This window comes from Amphiura filiformis, chromosome 11, assembly GCF_039555335.1.
Source record: "Amphiura filiformis chromosome 11, Afil_fr2py, whole genome shotgun sequence".
In the NCBI taxonomy this organism is placed as follows: Eukaryota; Metazoa; Echinodermata; class Ophiuroidea; order Amphilepidida; family Amphiuridae; genus Amphiura; species Amphiura filiformis.
The window spans coordinates 57,149,166-57,163,181 of record NC_092638.1 but is presented as its reverse complement, the minus strand read 5'-3'; the positions used below and the strand labels follow the sequence as shown (position 1 = coordinate 57,163,181).

Sequence of the window (14,016 nt, the reverse complement as noted above, 5' to 3'; positions counted from 1 at the left end):
CGTCACAGGAGAGTGATTTTGAATAGATTCCACGTACATTCGATATGTACGTTAGGAAATCGCAATATCTCTATTATAAACGCATTTGCGTTCGTCAACTAGCGTGGGTAGTCTCTTCCGCCACCGTGCCGGTTTGATTCCGCTCACTGTACGGATTGAGTATGTTGAGCAGAATCAAACTGGTGGTGGAGGAGGCTATACATGCTTTCGTCGGATGGCTATAAAGCTTAATACCTTCTATTCTATTTATATAATTATGATAATTGTGAAAATGTTAACAAATATATTTGTGTACAAATCAAATGGATACCCCATACGCATTCCTTTCCCATAATGTCACTTTCTCCCACTTCTTGATGTCAAGTCTAAAAACATTACTTTGGTTTCACCACAACAGAAGTCCTAATAATACATGGGTCTGTTCGTTTCTCGTCAACTGAGCTTGGTAGTGACGTCCGTTCTTTTACGCGATTCTGTCGTAACTAAGTGTGTTAGTATACGCATGTGTATACGCTCTGCGGGCTAAAGTAATTATACCACATTTCTCCCTGATGTAGCAGTGACGTTATTACGAATTTTATTGGGTGCAGCTTGAAATAGCTAGCGCCTAATAAAGACGCCATATAGTGGGGCGCGAGTAACAGCTGCCTCTACGCGTCCACGTCACTGCCAAATCAGGAAATACAATGGTGTAGCCTGCGAGATTCTATACTGCGACCAAGTGAAATAAGCAACTACGTCACTACTATACTTGTCTTCTTGAGGGAAACAAAGTGTTACTGAACACACGTTATTTACACAAGCATAACTCTTTTTTCGTCCTAATCAGATGAAAGTTGACTCGATTTTGATTTTGATAATGCCAATAGGATCATGTAAGCTCAAACCCGTGTCAAAGTAACCCGAAACGCAAGAGTACCCAGCAAACACAAAAAAAAACGTTTTAAAAACGTTTTAAATAAGTTATATTTTGGCTTTTGGTTTAGGTAAAAACGTTTTAATAACATTAAAATGTCGGGTTATATAAAGGTCATGATAACATTTTAAAACGTTTTGTATGAAAACACACTACAACAATATTTTTTAAATGTTTTCAAAAAATGTTATTTTAAACTATTTTGCACACATTTTTGCCAAATATTTTGTCAATACTTAAGGGCTGGGGTATGAACGTTTGGACAGTATTTATTTTGGGACATTAGAGCACATCAGACATATCGAATTGCATTCTGAATACGAAGAATGTCATTCTGATATCAAATAATTTTGATTTTTTGAAATTCGCAATTTAATACACATTTTATGGCAAATCATTAAAATTGATATTTTTGATATTTAACAGTACTTGAAGTAAACTTTATAAATCTGATGATTTATACTTAAAGTGTATGTAGGTGGGATGAAAAGCCGACGATCAATTGAAAATTTTGACCTTTCGTATTGAAGATATGGATTTTTTTCCCAAAACACCAAAGAAAATAGGTCTTTTTGGGAAAAAATCCATATCTTCAATATGGAAGGTCAAAATTTTCAATCGACCGTCGGCTTTTCCTCCTGCTACATACACTTTAAGAATATATCATTAGATTTATATAATTTACTTCGAGGACTGTTATATATCAAAATTTGAAAAATATCAAATTTTTATAATTAATTTGTCATAAAATTTGTATTATATTGTGATTTTAAAAAAATGAAAATTATTTGATATCAGAAAGACATGCTTCGTATTCAGAATGCAATTCGATAGGTCTGAGGTGCTCTCATGTTCCACAAAAAATACTGTCGAAACGCAATAAACGCTCATTTTGGATCCCTTAAATAACATTATGTTAAAATATTTGATCCCAGCAAACACAGAAATGTTTTTCAAAACCATTTAATAACATTTAAATGTCGGGTTATATAAAGGTCATGAAAACGTTTTTAAAACGTTATTGCAAATATTTTGGGCAAACATTTTTCGCAAAATATTTTTTCAACCCCAAAATCACAATCTGTTTAGAATGTTTTGTATCAAGTTTTCAAGAATGTTTTTGGAATGTTATTAAAACGTTTTTATACCCTTTATATAACCCGATTTTTAAACGTTTTCTGTAAAACATTTTTGTTTGCTGAGCAGTAGATTATCAAAAAATGTTTTTTAAGGTTATGAAAACATTTTATACTCTTAATATACCCTTTATATAACCCGACATTTAAACGTTTTCTGACAACCTTTTATAACATTTTGCTAATGATGTCAAAAACGTTTTGTGTTTGCTGGGTATTTCCGTTCCGCTAACAACAGCGTCATTTGCTGTCTACTGATTTAATATTTTGGCACTAGTCGAAATGCTTTGAGCAAGACACGGCTGGAGGCATGTGTAGTGAACGTTTTAGAAGAGAGAAGAACACAATAATGTATATTGTTCAATATATTTAATGGAATAAAGCTTTCTTTGTCTTCTTCACAATCATACAAACTCATTATATTTGGTCTATTAAAGCTGATATTTTGCTTATATTGCTGATAATTTTATCTGTATACGTACAATCGTTGTGATTTCTACCTGTTTGCCTCAAAAATACATTTCATCATACTTTTTTTCTATCACTTATCACAACTTCATAATCATAAGGGGTCATGTCCAAACTGATCCGTTACTTTTGTCGTGGCCCGTACGTTCACGATTCCGATGAGATTACTGACCACTAGCCGAAATAATACCGTGAGCTACTTCGTACAATTGTACCACCCTGCTAATGCTGACCGATGTTGATTGCTATGCACGACAGAGCAGCAAGGACAGTACTTACAACGGCAAGGAGTTGCTTGCCCATCTGATATATGACACTCTTAAAATTTTAAAATACATGATACATATTCCAAATGTGTATGATATAGCGTGTGTTTAGGGTCCACGACACGTGCACGACACCAGTTACGATTGTACGACAATATTCCATCGGTAAGAGTAGTGGGTCTAGGTCTAGAGACTGAAAGACCGCAAGTTTGCTTTTACTTAGACATTAACCCTAGAACTACTGAGCCATTAATTTGTAACACGGAATACGAAGGGGGTTGCTACACCCCCTATTTGTAATTGAAAACGTCACATACCATGGTACTAATTTATAGCTAGTTTCCTCTAACATCCAGTGATATAAAGTCGCTCTGATGTCATGATGTGCGCGCGCCCTTGCAAAATTGAGTTATTCTGGCTGTATACTAAAATATAGGCAAAATTGATTTTTGGCTAAAAATTCTACGAACATGCGATTTCCACCGAGTGCTCTCCTATATAAATGGAAATGACTATTTTAAATAAACTTGCAAGTAAAAAGTCAACATCTCTTGGAATAATTTTTCAAGAGCGAAATGAAAACCATTGATTTTACTGTAGAAACCTATGGTTGGCCTCACCAACCCCCTTTGTGGTGATATATGATGATCGGTCCTACCCGAGGGGTAAGGTGCTGGAGTAAAAAATGTATCACTATTAGCTTAAGTCGTTTGGGCGTAAACACGTATTTTGTTATGACGTATGAAAGTCTTTTAAGGGGTTGATACAACTTCCTCTTCGTAGTTCTAGGGTTAAAACATCTAACGCATAATGGGCAATTCCAGTTGAAATCCATACACCCCATGTGGAAGCGTTGATCTTAACCTTCCAAACAGGGCGTGTGAATTTCGAAAGGTTTTATCTTCATGTGTGATTCCATTTGAAATCTACACCCCTTTTGCGAGATATTAAGGTCATGATTTCCACAGAGGTGTGTGGATTTCAACTGGAATAACCAATGCCAAGTTGTATGACCCAAACGGATCACGGATGGAAAGAAATTACATATAAATGCTTTACCCATCTCAAGAATCTAATTAATTAAAACTAAGATCACTGACAATGTGTTTTTATCATGTCTATGACGAGCACGAGCTGGGTGGCTCAAACCATCGGCCTGGATCTTCCACACCTTTTCGGAAATCACTGTATGTCCGCACGGATAAATCACGCCCTAGTGTAGAATATGGAATAAAACATCAATAGAAAAATCAAAATGTAAGTTCTTACGTGGTGGGAAATTAGTAACATCATATAGGATATCACGTTAAATACGTGATTTAAACATTCAAACCTTGGTTTTTTAACGTTACCATGGTTACACACGTCCTCCTCTGATAGTCGTTGACTAATTGTTATTTGTTCGGTTTGACATCTCCAGATAACATTTAACATGTGAAAGCCTTTTGTGAAGCTTATTTCCGTTCGGGTTAATTACACACTTGGACAGATTTTGACACTGACTGCGAGCTACATGCATATCAGGTGTAGCTCATTTGTACAAAGGACCAAAGTTTTAACGTCCCCTCCGAAGGACTGGGTTATTTGATGGTTCATTTACCCAATTCTAAATACACCATGCATGTAACTCTAAATGCGTTACTTATATATGCTTACCTAAAATTATATCAAGAACAATAGAAAGACTTATTTTATTTTGCTGAGTGACGTTATGAGTTTTCAAAATGAATCTAACATTTAAACTTAAATAAAAAATGTCTACTTTTGCAGTTCTGGTTTTAAGCCCTCATAATGGTTAGAACATGGATATGGATAAGATTACTCACGTGGCTCTCGTCCACTTTCTTTGATAACACCAGAAAACACAGAGGCGACTGGAATGCAGTTACCACGTGTAAATGTAAAAGAGCCATAGCCTTCTGCTTCATCATCTCGTACATTATCAGCCCAGGTTTCACATTCTAACTGATGGTCACCGATAAAGTACGACCCGGTAAAATTAGCCGTTTCTGTAAAAAGAGAACCGGAAAAAAGAAAATGTAATCCTACTCAGTACAAGCACGGATTCCCTCAACTCTTCGGCTTTTCCTTTCCATATGCATGAGTGATCACACTCACGCACTCTGAATACTATTTATGATATATACCTATTCTCCACAGCTCAAAACCTGAACAAGCGGTGCCACCTCTGGCATACCTGGAGCGGACCGAGCGGACAGCATTATAGTGAACGTGAGTAGGATTTAATCTTCCCCAATAGAAGTCCTTTTCATAGGGCTAAGCGAGTGCCATTTTCAGAGCGTCTGGTTTAAAACAAGATTTTGTGCCTTATGGGATCTGTCAAGAGATGTTAATATAATTGACAGGAAGTATCAATGAGTCAATAAGGGAACTTTTGTGTGGAGAACAACAGAAGTATACCATACTGACATCCACTCTTGACACTTTCTGTCAAGTCCTCGTGATAGCTCCTCTAGTTATATACATACATACATACATACATACATGATTTATATAGCGCCTTTTACAAATAGATCAAGGCGCATAACAGTGCATGACAAGAACATACAAAATAGTAAACAAAGCATAAAATTAATAAACATAATAATGAGATTTTAAGAGTTTCTTAAAACTTGTGATTGAGCGTGCCTCCCTGATGTTACGTGGGAGGCAGTTCCACAGTGCCGGTGCAGCAGCTTGGAATACTCTTTCGCCAATTTGAATATAAGGCACAACATCTTGTTTATTTAGTTGCTCTGAAGATGGAACTGGCTGGAGTACCAAAAGCTCATCCCTCTGAAAAGGACTTCTCCGGGAAAAGATTGAATTCTACTCATGTTTCCCAATCTAGAGTACCAATGTAATTTTAAATCACGTGATGAACATCCAACTTAGTCAACCTTATGGTGTTAAAGTAAATACTCACGGGCTACACATCGGTCTACTCTTGTTTCACGTGGTTTTTCCTTAGTACACTTGTCGTTTTGAATGAAAAATCTTTCGTCCTGTTAGTGATTGAAAAAGTATATTAGAATAGATAAGCGTTAAAGAATGTGGTTTTATTGTTGTTGGATTGAGTGAATCAAATGAGTAAACTTAAATCCCAATAGGCTATCGCGTATCACGTCGATGCTAACAAGAACGCGCCTCCACCCTCCTTTTACAGCGCATGACTATACCACATTACCATGGATTTTTCCCCCGAAGCACCAAATAGATCTTTTTGGGCAAAATGTATATCTTCAATATGAAAGGTCAAAATTTTCAGCTGATCGTCGGCTTTTCATCCCAGCTACATACACTTTAATTACATATCATTAGATTTATAAAGTTTAATTTGAAGACAGTTAGATAATTATAAAAAATTTAAAAAATATAAAATTTTAATAATTTGTCATAAAAATTTGTATTCTATCGCGAATTTCAAAAAATCAAAATTATTTGACATCAGGAGGACATTCTTCGTATTAGGAAATTCAATTTGATATGTCTGATGGGCTCTCATGTCCCATAAAATTACTGTCGAATCGTTCATACCAGAGCCCTTAAGGGATGGGGTATGAACGTTTGGACAGTATTTTTTGTGGGAGATGAGAGCACATCAGACATATCGAATTGGATTCTTAATTTTAATATATAATTTGTCATAACATTTGTGTTGTATCGCGAATTTCAAAAAATGAAAATTATTTGATATCAGAAGGACTTTCTTCGTATTCAGAATGCAGTTCGATATGTCTGATGTGCTCTCATATCCCACAAAAATACTGTCGAAACGCTCATTCCACATCCCTTAACTGTACGGATATGGATACTTTCTTGTAGGCTAGTAAATAAACAAACCGTCCAATTAGCATTATGAACAATTTCAAATACTTCACTGTTGACATCGCCCTCATCGTTTGTCAGAGTACAATGCGAGGAATTTACCAATTTGGAATTCATCCATTTGAGCAAAGCACGGCGATAATAAAGGTTAACAGATTGACAGATACCGTATTAAATATTCAACATACCCGCTTAATGAGCTCGATAACCTTGAATCTCTCTGTTGTACCATTTGCTCGACGAATCTCTCCCTCATGAGCAAATCTCTCTTCGTTGTAATCGTACGCCCTCTCACTGACCTCTGTTTCTGTCACAGTCCGCCCGTTTTCTTCATAACTGGTTGTGCGAACTACAATTTACATGTAGACAATACGATAATTATTTACCGTGGTTTTATAAAAAAAAACTGTTTATAGCAGACATTGGTATTTTGATCTGTTTACTTAATTCAAGAAGTCCAAACAGCACGGGACGCGCGTATATTGGACAGTCATGGGAAATTATATACTGTACATATCTCGGGGCCATGTACAGTACAAGTTTGACTTTTTGTACATAGGCAAAGCAACTTTATATCCCCTCCGAAGGACAGAACTCTAACATAACTCCATTTGAGCCACAGAGGAATAACAAGGCGTGAGCTTAAACGGGTGACCATATACAATCATGTTTTGTAGCAAATAATGCTGTGCAGTGCGCACAGTACGTACACTTGAAACAAAAGCGATACACTAAAACGAAATTATCAAATAAAGTGGTCGATAGATGACTTTTTGCTCGAAACATTAGAATTATGATCACAGCGTGGTGAACATTAATCTGTAACGCTGTAATGAGCTCGTTCAAAAGGCCGTGGGAACCAGGTGGAGAATTTTCCCTGGATAAAGGTATACAGGAATGTGCCACGTCGTTAGGGTACCTTTGCAGTGATTTTTCATGAAAATCCTGTACTACTTTATTTGAATCACGTTTATCAACGAGCGCCCGTCTCGCCGCGTCTGGGTCAACGATTAAGTATATGTGGGAACTTTTGGAATTAAACAAATATTACTTACATTCTCTAAGAGTGTGTAGCTCTGGTGCACAGCATCGTTCCTGCGCCCATACGCAGGCTACAGCAAAGAGCAATACTAAAACTAGTTGACGCATGATGAAAATAGCAGAAACACGAACTCACGACAGTCACCAAAATGGATATCCAAAAGGTGTACCTGATAGTTTAGATTACTCGATTGACCTTTTAGGTAAATCCCATAAGCCTTTGCGAGAACACCTGAGATGCCGATGCGCACATCGTTTAGTGAACATCGTTACTGCGCATTGCAAGTCGGCGTGACATCAAATGACGACATCTCAGGTGTACTCGCAAAGGCTTATGGGATTTACCGTAAAGGTTAATTCTGCACTCTATGGTTGGGCAAAGTGGGTCATTCACGTGACATAATCTATCCAGATTGAATTGTATCCACCTAGATGTGCGTTTAGAATAAATTAAAAGAAACACGCACATTTCTTTTGGTCTCCCCATTTAGGTCTTTGCCGCCACCCCCTCCTCCCCGACCAAATCATCACCCACCCCGACCCCACCCATGCACTGACCCCCGTATAAATGGCTCTAAGCGGCCCTGTACTCATCCCAGCGAACGTGTGTTTAGTTAAGGGACAAACCGAATCTAAAATATTGCAAGGCATTATACCATTTTCACCCTTTTGTGTTGTAAACTGTCATCATTCTTTTGTCTACGTTTTAACACGGGTGATAGATTGCAGTTTAAAATACCCTCCAAGGCCGTATCATGTCACATTTTAGGCTAGGTGAGATGGAGCCGACGGGGACCCAGCTATGGCTGCCGTTGAGGTGTAGGAATGCGTGCAATTGGATTCGTCTATACTAAATTCCACATTAAATTGAATCGTACTTCACAGTTTGGATAGACATACGTCTAATTAGTTTGCACGTCCTTGTTTGTATAAATTTAAATTATTGTGTTTACTTGTCCCGTGAACTGTGTCCTCTAAAGTTTAAGTACATAAAACAAAACTTATCACTGGATCGAGGAATCACATGTTAAAATCTTGTATAACTTTGTCTCGGGAACTTTGTATCTTTGGAGTTTATTTTTCACATGATCTAAAGTCAAGTGTCACTTTATACCATACTCAGCATTTCAATTTGTAAGCGCTCTTTAGCAAAGTCATAGTTCATTGAATTTACAACCGTATTACAAAACAGGCGAAAATAACAACTTTTTACACAAGATTTGCAATTTAAAGAGAATTGGCCATTGCTCAGTGAAATAAAGCTAGTATACGGAAATATTATAAGTGTGCGCTTTCATTTAATGACATAAAATTTGAAAAATATTGTAAGGAACACTTTTGACTTTTAAAACCTACATTTTGGTCAAAAACTGTGCTTGGATAGGTCGTTTTCACTAGATTTACCACATTCACCTTGCTATAAACATTGAATTGCGTTATCTGTTATTTTTAGGGTGAAGTGTTAGCTTTCATTCGATATAAAAAAAATTCTGATTGGATGAAGGGAACACTTGACAAAAACCAGTCACAGAGGCCTATTTTCCACTAGATCTCACACAGCTCTTATGATGCTATTCACTCAACCGTGTAGTATAACCCAGACTGCGTAGAGGCTAGACTCGCTTCGCTATGATTGGAAATATCTATGTACTCGGGTGTATCGAGGTGGAAACTGTGCGTAGATGCATTTATAAGAGAATAGGTTTTATAGTCAAACCGTTTCATATGAGAATAAAAGTATAGAGAGTTCCCGTGTTTTGGGTTACCCGCCATCTTGGTAAATTAAAAATAGCAAAAGTCATACCATTATACAAAAAAGATGATGCCGAGGCATTCTCAAACTATCGTCCAGTTTCTCTACTACCGTGTTTTTCAAAAATTCTTGAAAGGTTGGTTTTTAACAGATGTACGGATTACATTGACAATAAGCAAATCCTTAACCCCAAACAATTTGGCTTTCGGTCAAAACATTCCACCTTTATGGCTATAGAGCAAATGGTAGACAAAGTTACTGCAGCAGTTGAAAGAAACGAAACAACTATTGGAATATTTCTGGACTTATCAAAAGCCTTTGATACAATCGATCATAACATACTCTTACATAAATTAGAACACTATGGCTTTCGTGGTATTGTGTTAGAATGGTTCAGAAATTATCTAAGTAACAGAAAACAATATGTTTATTATAATTCTTATGAATCAGAATCACACGATATTATATGTGGTGTTCCACAAGGATCAATCCTGGGGCCACTTCTATTTATACTCTATGTTAATGATATAACTAATGCATCTAAAGTACTCGAATTCGTCCTTTTTTTAGACGATACCACCATTTTATACTCCCATAAAAACGTAGAACGCCAGACAAACCTTGTTAATGAAGAGTTAAAGGAAGTAAGCAATTGGTTTAAAGCTAATAAATTGTCAATTAATGCTACCAAAACAAATTACATGATACTTGGCACACCCAAAATGACATCGATGAATCAAGACCTGCAAATCACACTAGATCACACGGCTTTAGAAAGAGTGCATCAAACTAAATTCCTTGGTGTACTAATAGACGAATGTCTCACTTGGAAATGTCACATAGATTGCGTATCTAGAACAATTTCAAGAAATGTCGGTGTCATGAATAAATTGAAACATTTTGTTCCAAGTCGTATTTTATTTACACTTTATTGTACGTTAATATTGCCTTATTTGAATTATGGAGTACTTTTATGGGGAAATACATGTAAAACTTACTTAAATAAAATTGTAAAAATTCAAAAATGGGCTATTAGAACGGTCATACTGCAGTTACTGTCCGTTTTCCTATACACAATACACAGTGCTCTCACCATTGACGCGTGACCCCTACAAATGATGTACGTTGCAAGAATGGGCACTTGCCTAGTTAACATCACTGTGTGAAAAATAACCAGCCAATATGTTAGCTATTCTCCAAACTTCTAGCAAATATATTTCTCTAACATGACCTAAAATTACAGCTAGGTTAGATGTTCAGAAATAGTCGCACTTTTGTAAAATATGAGTGAGGGCAAGGCATAGCTAGCCAACTCCCCGTGTTAATTGAATGGAGATTTGACCGAAAATATTGGTATCGGACCGCTCACTTCTGAAGGATGCCACAAAAAACGGTACAAGCTACATCTTAACTATTCTCTGGCAATCATTATGATGAGTTTCTTATATAGTATGCCGAAATTGGGTACTGTAGGTGATTGACAAAGGGTCGCACTTTTCTGATAAATAAGTGACAGTGAACATGAAATATCAGCGCCCATAAACCCAAGTTAGTAGCTAGTTAGTGGAGGCCGTCACGGGACTGATTATTGATTATTGAAGTGCCTTATTAATAGATACGCACGATTTAGGGCAAGAAAAACAAACCGGGACACTTTTGGACACATCATCATCATCATCATCATCATCATCATCATCATCATCATCATCATCGACATCATCATCATCATCACTTTCTACATTTTTTCTAAACAACATAGGGCCTACCGTTTTAATAAGATTAATTATTATTAATGCATGTAACTATAATTATTGTTTAGAGCGTGATGAAATAAAACATCACGATTTTCATCACAAAACAAATATAATGCATAAGAAATCGTTTGTTTTACAGCGTGATGATGAAATAAAACATCACGATTTTCATCCCGAAACAAAGTAATACATAAGAAATCAATTTTTCGTGAGTGATGAAATAAAACATCAAAATTGTCATCACGAAACAAAGTAATACATGAGAAATCGTTTGTTTTAAAGCGTGATGAAATAAAACATCACGATTTTCATCACAAAACAAAGTAATAGGCCTACAAAGAAATACATTTTTTGAGAGTGATTAAATAAACATCACGATTTTCATCACGGAACAAAGTAATACATAAGACATCGTTTGTTTGATTGCAATCAACCGCGACAGTTCGTCTCACACACATAACAATGCACTGCGATCAAATAGGTTGATGACAACATTTGATTGAATGGACTGCACTGCGCCATGATTACGTGCACCGGTTCAAATCCTTTGTTTGGAGCCAATCAATAATTTCACGTACAGCCTCTATTAGAGTTTACACACGCTGCAGCTGGGGTAATCGACCGAAGCTGATTGCCGTTAGTGATCGAATGCATGAGCTTATTTGCTTTACTGAATCGATTTACTGGATTAATTTCCTGTTAACTGGGTTTAATGCCACAAAGGTCGAATCGCCTTTGCCATGGACCATGACTGCATCATGTGGCAAACGTTCACTATTCAGCATCGAAGTGGTTACGTAATTCTCTTGGTTACCGGATCACGCTACTTTGGTATGCCTTCGAGTGCCATATACTTTATGTGGTGATCATTTCGATCGTGGTTCATTACTCTAGCGCGTGATCCCGTTGACATAGTAACATTACGTAACTTCGATACTGAATAGAGACCACACAGTGCCATTGTTTGCTAATTATAACATATTAAAAGTTGAAGATATGTACACACTGGAATTAGGTACATTCATGTACAGGCACTCTATAAATGAGCTGCCCTGTTCATTTGATAATTATTTTACCAAACGTTCTGACATACATAACTACAAGACACGATATGTAAATCTAATCTAAATCTAACCAAAAATAAGAAAGTCTTTTCTGATCATGCTATACGTACAAGAGGTCCCATTCTTTGGAATTCTTTAGATAAAAATCTGAAAGCTTCAAAATCTGTTAAACATTTCCGTAATCAATTCAAAACAAAACTGATCTCTAAATATAATTAATCTTTTTCGTGAGCACCCCCCCTTCTCCCCTTCCCTTGTCTTTTGGTTATGTTATGTAATGTTGATTTATTTTGTTAATTCATTTGATTTCAGGGAAAGGCTAACTTTCAGACCTTTTTGGTCTTCCAGCCTTTTCCTCCATATGTACCGTGTTTTATATATTTTTTTGTAATGTCTTTGATTTTTATGGAAATAAAATATGAATGAATGAATGAATGAATGAATGGAGGGAAACCTAAACTCCGTTTACAATTTTCAGAATACCAACACTCGCGCAATAATTAGCAAATGTTATTTTGTAGAATGTAGCACCAATAGGGTCATTGACCAGATAAAAGGAATGAGGAATACGGCGGTGCGAATCACGTTATAAACACTATTGTAGTCCGTCGCTTGAAAACACGGGAACTCTCTATTGTTTTGAGACCCAGCCGTGTCTCCATCGCATAATAAATTATAAAGCCGTATTTAAAGCTGATTATGCAAAAAAAAAAACACTAGTGTTGCATACAATACGAACAAGTTGGCCCGCTTAATGACCTTTGAACCCAAATATATGAACATCCTATAGACAATTCATGTGTGCCGGGGTAATTAGCGTCACTCAACTATGTTGTTTGTGCCAGAAGGTGTAATTTTAAGGTATTTCGTCTCGGACCGGAAGTGACCCCTTAATGGCCATTGACCCCAAATAAAAAAACCAAAAACATATACACTGGGTAAAAGCAATTCATGTGTGAACATACCGCCTCTCTGCTATGTTATTGACGGTATTCTGTTTTAGACCGGAAGTGACTCCTTGATCACCCCGGACCCCAAATAAAAAATATCACATATATACTTGGTAACAATAATTCATGTGTGAACCACACATGAAACAGCAACAGGGCACAATCCCCGTGCATTGTACGATTGTGAGTTCTCACATATTCATGAGGGCCGATTGTGCCGTGCCGTGCCGTGTCTATCAATCACGCTAGCGTTGCGTGCTTTCGCGTATTCGCCAGTGAAGTGTTACGTGTAATCCGACTATCACCATTTCAACTGAATCATGCTTTTGAGTTCTGTACCACGATCGAAATGATCGCAACACAATTAAAGTCTATATGGCATGTATTACAAATTCCAAAAGGCGCGTGATCCAGTTACCAGGGTGTAATCACTTCGCTGGCAAATACACGATAGAGTGTTGCGTGCTAGCGTGATTACGCGAAAGACCATAAAGATACGTGGTAATTGCGTAGCACTCTCCCCTGTTGCATTTCATGGAACAATCGGCCCTCCTTATCGGGTGATGCTGAGATTTTGACTGATTGCAGTCTGTATCTCTTTCGTCTGTGGTGTGAACATACCGTCACTGTGGTATGTTTTACATGGCTAATAAAAATTGTTGAAGGTATTTGGTTTTAGACCGGAAGAGACCCCTTAATGACCTTTGACTCCAAATCTGTGAACATCTTATACACACTGGCTAATAAATAAATAAAATTCAGAATTTGAGCCATGAAAATGAACCTTTTAGTGTGCAGTGTTTTTGACGTGACGTCTGAACATTCTCTTTGTTTGTTACG

At 36.9% G+C, this 14,016-nt stretch overlaps 1 protein-coding gene across 1 annotated transcript; it reads right to left on the bottom strand.

The window, feature by feature from the left end:
• Positions 1 to 3,904: 3,904 nt before the first annotated feature.
• Positions 3,905 to 7,763, bottom strand: LOC140163799 (development-specific protein LVN1.2-like). The gene is made up of 5 exons (XM_072187115.1): positions 7,670 to 7,763; positions 6,803 to 6,963; positions 5,713 to 5,791; positions 4,613 to 4,795; positions 3,905 to 3,999 (listed from the first exon to the last, which is right to left on the bottom strand). Exons 1-5 carry the CDS (start codon positions 7,761 to 7,763, stop codon positions 3,905 to 3,907), a joined length of 612 nt encoding a protein of 203 aa, XP_072043216.1.
• Between the last annotated feature and the right edge of the window lie 6,253 nt (positions 7,764 to 14,016).